Below are 12697 nucleotides of genomic sequence, written 5' to 3'. Positions count from 1 at the left end.
CTTCACTGTGTTTTGTTGCCCTCTTCAGGCCAGCAACAAAGTGGAAGTGGATATGGAGAAGGCAGAAAGCTTGCGTGTGACAAGAGGAGACTTCTTTGCGTCTTTGGAGAATGATATCAAACCAGTGAGTAGGCAGCATGCGACTTAGGTGATAGAGTCATGCAGTACAGTTAATGATGCAAGAGAGCAACTTCCTTCTGGGATCAGATGTACCATAATGCACCGTGGTCTGAGGTATTGTATCCTGTGTTGTAGGAAGGAAAGCAGAGAGCTGCTCTCTGCCTGCAACAGTAAGGCTGTATTTAATACCTTTTCTTCCGTGGAAGAATCATAAAAAGCAATAGAACAAGTAAAGCAATGCAGTTTCTTCTCCTTGTTGTATGTACACTCTCCCTTTTATGCTAGTTCAGTCAATTGATGACAGCTTTCATGCAGCCTGTAACAGGAGACTTAAGCCCCATTTTTGAGAATTGTCTTTAAATGACATAGATTCAAAACCCATTGGCAACTTGCACGGATTAGAATTTGTGCTGAGGATACGTGTAAAATAAATGCTCCCTCTCTTAATACAGGCGTTTGGAACCAACCAGGAAGACTATGCAAGTTATATCATGAATGGTATTATTAAATGGGGTGATCCAGTAACAAGGGTATTGGATGACGGGGAGCTGCTTGTTCAACAGACCAAGAACAGTGACCGTACTCCACTTGTTAGCGTTCTTCTAGAAGGTAAACTTAAGAAAAATATGTATTTAAAAAAAAGAAAAGAAACTTCTGTAAACGATTCTTATGTGTTGCCCGCATGGTGGCCTGTTATATCCTGCAACTGCATGTAGAAGTAACATATGGGAGGAAAAATAGAATTAGTTTCCCTCTCTAGATTGGATGAAGTTGGTTTAGATATTAATACTGGCTTCTCAGCATGAAATTTGAGGGGATGATCTAAATCCTGGTCTTGGAACAATAGAAAAGTGAACGTATGCGGTTAATCTAAATGTGGATGTTTTACAGTTCAAACATCTTTAGCTGAGTTAGTTGTCACGATTCTATTTCAAGTTGTTGGAGATCTCAACAGTGTTATTAACTGAGTTCAAACAACGGTTCATCTGGCCACATTTAGGTGTGTACTGTTAGAGGAGGATTGCCCTCCATCAAGACTGTTGTTGACTGTGAAGAGTCTAGGAAGCTAGTTCAGTGTCTCTGTTGCAGATATTAGAGCGTAAGTTGTTTACCACTTCCCTCTTTTCCTGAAGTCTGGAAGTGTGGATTGCTCCTATTGTTTAGTGGTTTGTTGCTTTGAAATTAAACCCTGAATAGCTCCCCCTGAATAATTCTGTGTTTGTGGTCAGCATATTTCAACATATTGCTTGTATGCAATGCCTCATTATATTCCAGATTGATCTGTACTGGGTGTACAGATTCAGATGTATTTTGGTCTTTGAATTATCCTGGTGTGAATTCAGGCAAATTATAAATTGTCAATATTTACTTGGCATTCATGCTGTTCACTTGTTTACCATGGTACCTGCAGAAAACATATCTTTAAGGGGCATGAACGTGATTCGAAAAGATTCTGCAAAATACAAACACATACTAATTTTGCTGCTGTGCCCTCTTCTATAAAACATGCCTCATCCTCTTTTGTGTTTGTTTCATGGCGAATCAGACTGCATGTGCTCAAATAGTTGCATTAATTTCCTTCATCTGGAGGACTGGGTTGCAGAAAGAGATAGCGTTCCCTCTGCAAGTAGAAGAAAAGGGCACTTCACACTGCAAATACCTGTGAAAGAAATCATAACCATATTTAAAATATCATCCATGCTGAGCCTTACCAGAACTGTTTTCTCCCTTGATTTTTTTAATTGTGTTTCTCCTTCGGATCAGGTCCCCCCCACAGTGGGAAGACTGCTTTAGCAGCAAAAATAGCTGAGGAATCCAACTTCCCCTTTATCAAGATCTGTTCTCCTGATAAGATGATTGGATTTTCTGAAACAGCCAAGTGCCAGGCTATGAAGAAGGTACTTCTGCACCCTCCTCTTTTGTTTGATGACAATTCAATTCTGTGTGCTGTAGTAGATTGAGAAGTGAATATCCCTTGAGATTGTGCTTTCTTTTCTCTGTAGGTCCTAAATTCCTATACGCATTTGTTTATAAAACTAAATGAATGTTTTTGGGGCACTGGCACTCAGTGACTCATCCCATGACACTTAGTTTCTTTAGGAACCTTTTTGGGAAACCCAGTAAACACTGACCAGTGATCGTTAAACAAAATTACAGTAGTTCAGTAAGCTCTGTGTATCACCAAACAGATCTTGTGAAAAAATGTAAATGGCTATATTGGTTTGTGTAAAACAGTATCGTGTTAAAGCAGTGCTATCCCCCATCTTCTGAAAGCCTTCTGTAATAATGCACTAGGCCACCCAAATACCCAGCAAGAATCCTGGAAGAGTAAAGTCAGTTGTTGTGTGTAATGTCCTAATGCTTTAGATTCTGCACTGGTCTTCTCTTTATATTTAATTCAATAAAAGTCTCTTCAGTTGAAGCTCTGTGGCAGAATCGCTAGTATTATAGATTATTCTAGCTGCAGGAAAGCTTCTTTTTTGGTATTGCCTGTGGTCAGTTGTAATTCCATATCTTGTCACAAAGAAATGTTCATTGTGTGTGTTTGGAAATTATTTTCCTAATTAATAATCTGCTAATAAATGAATGCAGAGGGTTCTGGTTAAACTCCTGCTGCTGAACAGAAAGCAAAGAGGTGGCACCTGTTTGTCTTGAAGATGCTACCTGTGCATGTTGCCTTGGAGTTAATTAGCTGCTTTGATAATTGTGTTCCAGGCACTGAAAGATCAAAGGGAGCTCTTTAGATAGAAAGAACCACATTTGTTCTGGGTGTTTTCAGGGTGCCTGACAGGGTAGACCTGAAAGAAGGCAAGGATCTTGCTGAAGGTAGTGTGTATAAATTTATAGCTCACAGGCCTTTTGCTCATCTGTCTTCAAAAAATGTTTGTTTGCTTTGTCCCAGCTGAGGAGATTTCATGTGAACGCTCTGAATAAAGTCTCAGGGTGGTCTGTGCATGGATTATGTGGTTCTGGAAGGGAAAATATCAAGGTTCTGGCCCAGTTGGGTCTGATATATAATCATAACTAAAAATGGAACAAAACACCTGAGCAGTGATGAGCAAGCCTGGAGCTCTGTCTCCAAAGATGAGGATAGGAAAGGCTCAGGGTTGCACTTGGAAGGAGCAGATCCTGCCCGAATTAAACTAGGAACAGTTTTGAGGTGACGAAGTTTGGTTAAATGAGAGTTTTAACAACTTGGGGAGCAGGGGAAACGCAGACAAGTTGAGCAATTTAGATTGTTTTAAGTAATCAGATGGAAGAGAAGAGATATCATTTACAGAGGCAATTTACTCTTCTTCTGGCTGAATTATACTGGATTAGGCATGTAAATGAGATATTTTACTCTAAGAACAGAGAAATAGTTCATTGCAAGATTGCCTTGTTTGTAAGAGAAGCAGTGGGCTCAAGGCTGGAAGCCCAGTTTGTAATTTAGATTCTGAAAGGATCATTTTGGATTTCACTTGAATCCAGGGTATGCTGGAGGTAGGCCTGCAATACCACTGAAGTCCTTAGTGCTACTCGTAGTTAAAATCCAAGCTTTGCAGTTGCTGCTCTATAAAGGGTGATATGGAGGCTTAATCAGTAGGTCTTGTTATAACCAATATCCAGCCTGCATATAAATACTTCATAATTGCATTATGATTGTGGTGGTGTTTCTTTTTTTTTGCCTGTGTGTGTATATTGTTATATTCTCAGTATTGCCCCAGCTCCAAAAACCCAAGGAATGGTGCTCTGTTTTGTCTGTTCTTTACAACTAAATGCAGCCAGCAGCTGGCTTTTTTGCAACATGTATTGGGTAAATAAACAAAGCTCATCTCTGAATTTGTTGAGATGTCAGTGCTTTATTAAATGCAGGTAGAGTCTAGTCTTGTGGTACTTATGTTCTTTATTCTCTGTTTATTCTTCTAAATGCTGCTGTGCTTCGTTAAAAACAAATCAACAGTTCCAGTCGTGACTGTTGTAGTTTTGCTGCTGAGATTTAACAGTGAGTCATTTTGCTGTTTTTATTAGATCTTTGATGATGCGTACAAGTCCCAGCTCAGCTGTGTTGTTGTGGACGACATTGAGAGACTCCTAGGTGAGTTAGGACAGTGGGGGGTGTGTTGTCTGTTGTGCAGAAATATCGAAATATTTGCAGTATTGAAATACCGCAAACCAGAAGTGGTTTGGAACCATTTACTTTAGGAGCTTTGAACTGCTTTTTGTTACAGTGAAGTGGTTTATATGTGCAACTGCTTAATGGGCATTAAAATGCATTTTTCATTTCAGATTATGTTCCAATTGGACCACGGTTCTCTAATCTGGTATTGCAAGCCCTTCTCGTACTGCTAAAGAAGGCCCCCCCTCAGGTAAGAAAGTAATCGAGGAGGGAGATGACTTATTCCTGTAATAATTTTGACAGTGGAGGGCTTTGTGTCTTGCTGATAACTGCTGTGCTGCCAGTGGTATTAGTGCTATTGTCTCTTGATTCAGTCAAGTTAATCCTAGCCTGCTGCTGTTCATTCAGTTAGACATTTCTAGGATAACCACAAAGGATTCATCGTTAATTATCTAATTATTTAAGGATGAATCTTATGGAGTCAGCCCTAGAAATACTAACAAAGGAAACAGGTTAAACCTTTACCATGTAAACTTCAAACACGCAAGCAGTCTGCTTTCTGATTTAACTGAGGAGCAGTTCACTCCAAATTGATCCCTGGCTCAAGCATGTGCTCCCTTCTTATTTAGAATTGATTTCTGAGTAATGCATGATTGTGGATGCTAGGGTTTTAATTTGTTCTTAACTTGAAATTATCAGGTGTTAATTAAAAAAGGTGAGTAAAGCTCAAGATTTTACATCTCTTTCTGGCCGTGTCAATTTGTACTTTCTGACTTGATGAGATTTAAGAACATCAGAAGCAATAATGTTTCTGAAGCTTGCACTGAAGGAGACAAGCATGGAGGGACGCTTCTTTTTTGTTTGCCATTTTTCCTGTCATTCACTAGAATTCTGCGCTGTGTTGTGAAAGTATCTGCATGAATAAGTAACATGCTAACAGGAAAACCTTGAAAGTTGGTGTCAGGTAAAAGTAGAGAAACACAGCCTGGCTGAACTGTTTTTTTTTTTGTCATTTTTAATATCCTGGAAACAGTTACGTATGCATGAGTATTGTTTTCATTAGATAGTTTGGTGAAAAGACCTTTCAAATCTAGAACTTTGAACTAAATTGTAATGCCACAGGCCCTGAAGTTCCCCTTGTGGCTGTCAACCTGGGAGAACAAAGATTTCTCCCAGTGAGCTGTCTGTGCCATGTGAAGCCTCTGATATCAAACTTGGATTCTGTTATCATGTAAGTTGGAACAGAAAGGCTGGCTGTATGCAGCTGCACAACCCCGTTTTTGATTGCTGTAATCTCATGTAATCATTGACCTATTGCTAGGTATTGCCATAGGACTAGGAAATGATTGTTCCCATAGATCAGCAGGAATAAATAGAACGTGATTTGGCTCAGTAGTCCAAGGAACTTATACCATTAGGCTTTCCATTTTATCACTGTCCTCTGAATGTATTTTGCTGCTTAGTTGCACTTTTGTTGGCACCCAAGTCTCCCTGAAAGCAGGATGCCGGGCTTGAAGCTCTCAGATATTTGCCAAGTTTATGCATGTTGCTAGAGATTTGTACTTTGCAATGTTTGAAATGCCCTCGAGGCTGGAAGACTTTGGGTTGACAGCCAATATTATGGTGACTTAAGCCATAAATTGTTGGAGGGTAGAGAGTTTTCTGAGGAAATGTCAGTGTTTGATTGATGCTTTTTTTTTCTTTTCTTTTAAGTGTCCACTATTGGCTACTGTAGAAATTCAGACATGAGGTTAGAAGGGCCTTTTGTGCTGACCTAGTTTTGCCGTTCTGATCATAAGGCTCTTTCTAGCATGTTTGTTTCTTGTGAGCTCTCTGTGATAATCATGTCATCTGGGGATTATTTTTTTCATTTTAAAAAAACAAAACAAAACACGACTGTGTATAAGACGTGGATTCATGCAGGAAAAGGCCAACAGTTTTCTGCTGTGAACCTTTATTGTGAAAAAGATTGAATGTGGGCAAGGAGACTCTTAAGGCTTTTAGGCTCAAATGAGAAACCCACAAGGGAGATAATACTGCTGGTTAATCATTGTCCTTCTAAGTTCCCTCTGAGATCACTAGTTCCCTTGGGGAGCAATTTATTTGGAAGTAATGGCTGGTTTCAAGGGTTTTGGTTGTAATTTGAGATGCAGATACATGCTTTAAATGTACATGAGTAGCATCAGTGGTACTAACCTGCTCCACGAGGTCAAACCGACGCAAATCTCTGTGGGACTGGGGTCATGGTTTAGGTTCATTCCTCATTCCTTGTAAAAACAGTGTCCTGGCTCATACCATACACCATACGTGTCCCAGTGCTGGGGGAAATTGTACTGCCTTCCCAGCACGTTGCCAACCTGGCCTCCTTTTCTGTCAGTAGTCGGAGGGGCCCAAAATACGAACGCAGGTGATTTGAAAAGCTTAAGAATGGGAACGACAAAGCGGTTGAAAGTGCAAGCAAGGAATGAGTGGGAAGCAGAGAGCGTTCCGGCAGTGCAGCTTTGCTGCTCCCATCTTTGTGGCCCAGATTATGTATTCACACAGTGTTGTCACATCACTTGCAGAGTATACTTAATGTGCAAGCAGCTTCCTACAATTACTGTAGGCTATGTGTGTAAGAAGAGCATTTCTGGGATGATATCTTATTAATTATGCATTGAGGTATATGTCTCTGTTAAATTGGTTTATGAAAGCTGCTTCCCAGATTCCCCTCTTCTTATTGCAACTATATTATTTTAACGTGGTGTGTGAAGGGCACATACTCAAACCTTCTGTTTTTCTAGCTTGTTTGTACTTTGCAGAAGTTTTGGGAGTAAACACGTTAGACTTTAAAAAAAATAAATTAGAAACGTTTGTCATTTTGCTTTAAATTCCCAGTCACTGCTCATGACTGCTAGTTCCTCTGAGCAATGCTTAAATAGTGGTATCTATTACTCGTTCAAGAAGACTGAAAAACATTGCATTTTGTTTAGCATCTTTTTTTAAACCAATTAAAAAGCTTTTCTAAAATGGACTGAAGAGCAGAAAATAAACCATGTTCTCTTGGGTCTTTATTTCAATCAAGTTTCACTGTGTTGTGCAGGAGAAGAGACTGGGGGGGATAGAAAAACTGAAAAGGACTGTCGCAGCGGGGAGCCAAGCGGGAGAAAAGGACTTCTCTGAGAACTAAGCAGCAGCAGCTCCGAAAGCCGAAGCTGCTTCATCTACATGCAGAGTCACACAAGGCATGGAGACGCTCACCAGCCCCACAGAGGTTTCACATGTGCTTCCCTGCTGGTTCCTGTGAAAAGCTAACAATTGGCTCAAAGGGTGAAAGACCATTGCAGCATCCCCACGCTAAGCTGGACGTACAATTTGTGCAGTGTTATGAAATGTCTGGCTTAGCGAGATGCTCTCGAACACTCTTGTGGATGCCCTTCCACTGCTCCCAGAGGCCCCCAGCCCCTTTCCTCTCCAGGACACAGGAGGCTTTTGCAGATTTATGAAAGTTGACGGGGGGAAAAGGGGAAAATAATCTCCTTGTTTGATATAATCCCACATACATTCCCGATTCCACATCACTTGGTGTGAATTGGAAGCAACTCCAATCAATAGAGATGTTACGCTTACACCTGTAAACCTGGGGAACTGCGTTTTCTGCCATTACGTGTGAAGAATCTCAAAACATGTGCTTAAAAATATAGAAGGGGCTAAAGTTGAGTGAGCAGCCAATGAGTATCCAACAGAGGCACTTCAGTATCCACCAGCATTTGGCTGTAGAGTATTTTAAGCTCCCTTTGCCTGGGGCTGGTGAGATGTGCTGAAATGATGTAATCTGAGACTCCGCTGACATGCTGAGACTTCATTTGCTTGTAGCAGTCTATGAAATTCGTTTATGATCTAGTTTGTCTTAGGTAGTCAATACAATAATCTGGTGCCTGTTAGGAGGTGAGTACTAAGTTAGAAGAATCAATCTCATAATGCTTGAAAATGTAGTCATTGAAAACTACTCCCTTTTTTGAACTTTGAACGACATAGTTGTCTGGTTATCTCCTTTAGTCAGATAAAATCCGTGTAGCAGAGAGAGGTGAAATCTGGGGTTACCCCACTTCTGGAATGCAGCGGGGGCAAGTTGCACATCTACGTGCTGGGGATCTCCTTAGCAGTATGGAGGGAGCCTGGGCTTCCAACTGAGGCACCTCTATTGCCTAAAAACAGGTAGCAGGAATCCAGACTTAGGTGGCGTGCTTGTATCTAATCTCCATTAATGGAGAAATTAGTCCTAAAACTGCCCTGATAATGAGTCTGAAATCAAATGATCTTAAGCTGTTGAAAAACCAAGTTCCTTCTTACTTGGTAGTTACGTCTAATTTTTGGAGGTTCACCTTGAATCCTGATCTTTTACAGGCCAAATGTGGCACATGGCCTTTGCGATGGCTGCTGTAGAAATTAAGGATCAAAAAAGTTAAGATTTCTGAAAACAGGGGCAATTTAGCAGTGCATCTTAATAGCAAGAATAAATCCACTGATATGTGGTGGTGTGTTGTCACTGCAGAGTAATTGGCTGAGGTCAGCTTTTGACAATTTGGCCTTATGGCTTTGCATGCTTTCGTGGTAATGCCTGGGGCAAAACATTTCTGACTTGTAGGTTTTCCAGTTGTTTGCTGAGCAAGTTGCCTGAAACTTTGGAAAGTACAAGGGACTTCTGACACTTAATTTTCTTTTAGTAATTGGTACAGCAGAGATTACGCTTGTTTTACAGTAACTGGTTTTCCAGTGGTTGAAGTTCAGAGGTAGCAAGTTGAAGTGCGTGTCTTTTGAAGAAAGCAGGGAAAACGAATGCTTTATGTGGAGCAGTTAAAGATTTGAAGTATGGTTTTGCAGTTTAGCCCTCTGTTCTAATGACTTTTCTACCGTTCAGTTACCTGTGGGTCTTGAGCGTGGATACTAACAGTCATGTGAAACCTGCTGAGGGATCAGCCCTCTCTTAACTTGTCCTATTACTTTTGAACCTTGTTACGCTTTTACATTCTTGGTGTTGGTATTGTTTGCGTTGAGCGGACCTGTATGGTGAAAGTGAGCATCCTTTTGTTCGCTTTAAAACAGATGCATGCTGATTTCGCGTAGTGCTGTGTAGTTTTTATGATGAGAAGCAGCAGTTTTACCCCCTCATCTCCTCTACTGCAGCACCGCTGATTTTACGGACCTCTCTGTTTACCCTTTTCCCCCTGTCAATTTACCAAGAGTCTATTTATGGAAGTTATTCCATATTTCTGCATATCCTTATTGCTTTCCTCTGATTTCTCCAGCGCAGTGCTGCATTTGAAGCGACAAGGATTGCATACTGTCTCTGCAGTAAGAGCACTGTGGATTCACACAGTAGAATAATGACTTCTGTTTTTCTCTTTTCCCATTCTAACAGTTTTTAAGTGTTTGCACTTTGAGTAAAGCTTAGCATTGAGCTGACGCTTCCACAGAACTTGCCACAATGACTGATTCCAGTGGCTTTCCTAAACTGTAATAAGTCGCTCAGAGTCATTTTTGTGTGTCCAGTAATTGTCTGCTGGCCTGATTTACAGCAAGTTTGGGATTCATCTGAATAAATGTGGCCATAGCAAGTTTGGTTTTCTACAGCTGAACTAGTTGTTTAGAAAACAGATTGCTGTGTGAGCCCAGAGCTGCTCTGGGAGGAGGTAAGTGTCATCTGGGCTTCGTTAACGAAAAAGAAGTATAGAGAACGAAATCATATGTAAAAACCTGAAGTTAGAGTAGGTAGAATTTGCCTCACTGATTACATTTAGTACTGAAATGTCTTCTGTTTTCTAAATGTTTACGTCGTCTTCTGGTGAGACATTTTAGTCTCTAGTGAAACTTCTACTGAGACTCCATTTTTGGTGTTATCAAGTATGTATTTCATCGATGTAGAAGCTGCTCAGGTAGCATCCTTCACGTAGTTAATGTGCAAGCTTGTTACTCCCTTGACCAATGTCTTATCTGCTGTGCCATGAACAGTGCATGTGCTATTAGCTGTACTTTGGGAACAGAAACTGCCTTGCTGGGAGCAGCTGAGCATTTGTTGTGGTGTTTGTTTTTCTTTTTTTTTGTAAATACAGTGCTCATAGTCCATGTGAAACTTATTAACACGTCCCTTCTCCAAGCTGTTCTGGATTGTAAGAGTTGTGTAGGTTTCACATGCAGTAAAAAACCTTTTTTTTTTTTTTTAAAACAACTGCTGTAGTTTGTAAAGCAGATCAGTCTTGGTGGTATAGCTTTGCAAGAGGGGGCTGGTGCATCTTCTGGAGGTCCTGGTTCTGTTCTAGAGTCCATCTTTGACTTCCTTTGTATCTTGGTACCTTATCTGTATAATGAGAAATCTGTTTGAAGGTGCCTAACAGCATACATGTGTCTTGTTGCATTTTATTTATTTTTTAATAAGATAGCAAGATTTAGGCAGAAATTGTTTACTGTGAGGGTGGTGAGGCCCAGGCTGCCCAGAGGAGCTGTGGGTGCCCCATCCCTGGAGGTGCCCAAGGCCAGGCTGGATGGGGCTGGGGACAGCCTGGGCTGGGGGTGGGAGTCCCTGCCCATGGCAGGGTTTGGAATTAGATGGGCTTTAGGGTCCTTTCCAACCCAACCCACTCTAGGATTCTATGATTTCTCCTAATGGGGCTTATAATTTTTACTGACACGTACATCAGATAGGTCAGTATTACTTATGAATTGAATAAAAACACGGAGGGCAGTGTGCTATAGAAGAGCCGTGAAGGCAAAGTAAATCAGAATTGAGATGAAAATGTCTCCATCAGATCTGCTGATAAGCTCTCTTTCTGCATTCCTCCCATGGAAGATTTTAAACATGCATCAGTTCTGCTGTCACATGTGCTGTTATCCCAAGTATATCTCAGCAAGTGGAAGGCACCTTTTAACCTTTTCCTTGGGTGGTAACTTCAGAGCAAATGTCAGAGGCACTCCGTAGTGTTTGTTATCACACTTCTATGGTGCACGATCAGACGAGGATTTTAGTGTCCTTGGAGAACTCATTTTACACAGCTTCCAAGCCTGCATTTAAAGTCTGTTTTACCAACCCCTTCCAAAGATGAAGACCACCGAAATTTTCAGTGTGTGTAGGTGAAAAGCTTGTCTGTTGCTGAGCATCATTTATTCTTCTCAGTCTGACTTCTTCAGCTGAAAATAAGAACCTGGTGGGGGTCTTGTAATTCCTGAGTTTATGCTCCTTGTAGCAGCGTAGGTTCAAATCCCATTTGCGTACTCTCCACTGAGGGCACAGTTTTGCCTCCTTTCACGCATGATCTTACTGAACTGCTCAGACCTGGCTCCAGTTTGTAAAAGTGATAAAATATTTTTCTTTAAAAATGTTTCCCTGGCTATAGAATGTCCATAAAAAAGGAAACAGAACATGCAGTTTTAAAGCTTTAGACCTGCAGAACAGAGGAGAAGCAGCAGCCTGCTGAACTGTTGTACTTTGCCACGCTTTCTGTGGATGTCATATGCTCAGGGCACCCTACAGGTATTTTTGAACACTCAGACCTTATTCTGCTTGCTCTGCTCCCCAGTTTTAAACCTGATACTTCTCTCGTCAGCTCACAAATTGGCTGCTTTTCCGCCATTAGGCTTTTCAGGTTGTTCCCATCTGAAGAGGTGACCGAATCCTTAGTGCGGTACCTCCTGAGGTGTAGGCAGTGATTCCTGCACAGAAGTGTTAGCGCAGTGTTTCCCTGACTGTGCCTTTGTGCAAAGCTTGTGACCTGGGGCATGCTCTGGTTTCAACCTGCCGGACATTTCTTCCTTGTGCTGTCTTGAGCTAAAAACAAACTTGAAGTGAGCGCTTGAGTTAGTTACTGGTTCTGGGGCTGGCTTATTGTCCATCACCCAAAGCAGGAGCGTAATCTGCCCAAACACAAAAGGTCAGTGACATACAGTGGCGGTCAGGGAAAAAGCATTTGTCTGGCTGTGAAGATGCCTGGTCTTCATCAAAGATGTATTAAGTTTAAATAGGTTTTCATCCTTTGTCAAAGGAATGCAAAGCACTTTGACTGCTCTGTAGGGATAGTTTTTGTTAGTGGTTTTTTGTCTTTTTTTTTTCTTTAACAACCACTGAACAGATGTTTTGTGTCCCAAAGTCAAATCTAGGACTTTGCTCTTTGGGTCTGAGCACCAGCTGAACTTCTGTACAGCAAATGAGAAGGATACTGGGCCAGCCAGGCATCTTCTTAGCCTGTGGGCTTTTTGTGTGCTGAGTTGGACTGATCACAGCTGATACACTCACGAGAGCCTTCCATCAGCCATCACCAGTCAGTGTCTGAGCACTGTGTGGTAACGTTCACGTGGCATACGCAGGATGGACCAGCAGAAGTTGATTTCTATTGGCAGTTGATGTTTTCTGTTCTTTGCTCCCTGATTCTGTTATTTATAAACCCTGTTATTGCACAGGCCAGCTTGGAATTGGTGTGTGCTCTCTTGGTTTGAACTCGGAGGCAG

General features: G+C 41.3%; 1 protein-coding gene across 3 annotated transcripts in view; it reads left to right on the top strand.

Moving 5' to 3' along the window:
• Positions 1-12697, top strand: part of NSF (N-ethylmaleimide sensitive factor, vesicle fusing ATPase) — a 78088-nt gene that overhangs the window by 54415 nt on the left and 10976 nt on the right. For all 3 annotated transcript variants that reach the window (XM_083808952.1, XM_083808953.1, XM_083808951.1), the window contains exons 13-17: positions 29-124; positions 573-729; positions 1885-2018; positions 4132-4198; positions 4390-4469. In XM_083808952.1, coding sequence (XP_083665078.1) covers positions 29-124; positions 573-729; positions 1885-2018; positions 4132-4198; positions 4390-4469 — 534 coding nt within the window. The remainder of the gene's footprint in view (positions 1-28; positions 125-572; positions 730-1884; positions 2019-4131; positions 4199-4389; positions 4470-12697) is intronic.

Source organism: Anser anser (assembly GCF_964211835.1).
Source record: "Anser anser genome assembly, chromosome: 23".
In the NCBI taxonomy this organism is placed as follows: Eukaryota; Metazoa; Chordata; class Aves; order Anseriformes; family Anatidae; genus Anser; species Anser anser.
Note: the sequence above shows the minus strand (reverse complement) of the source record. Positions and strands in the feature narration are given on the sequence as shown.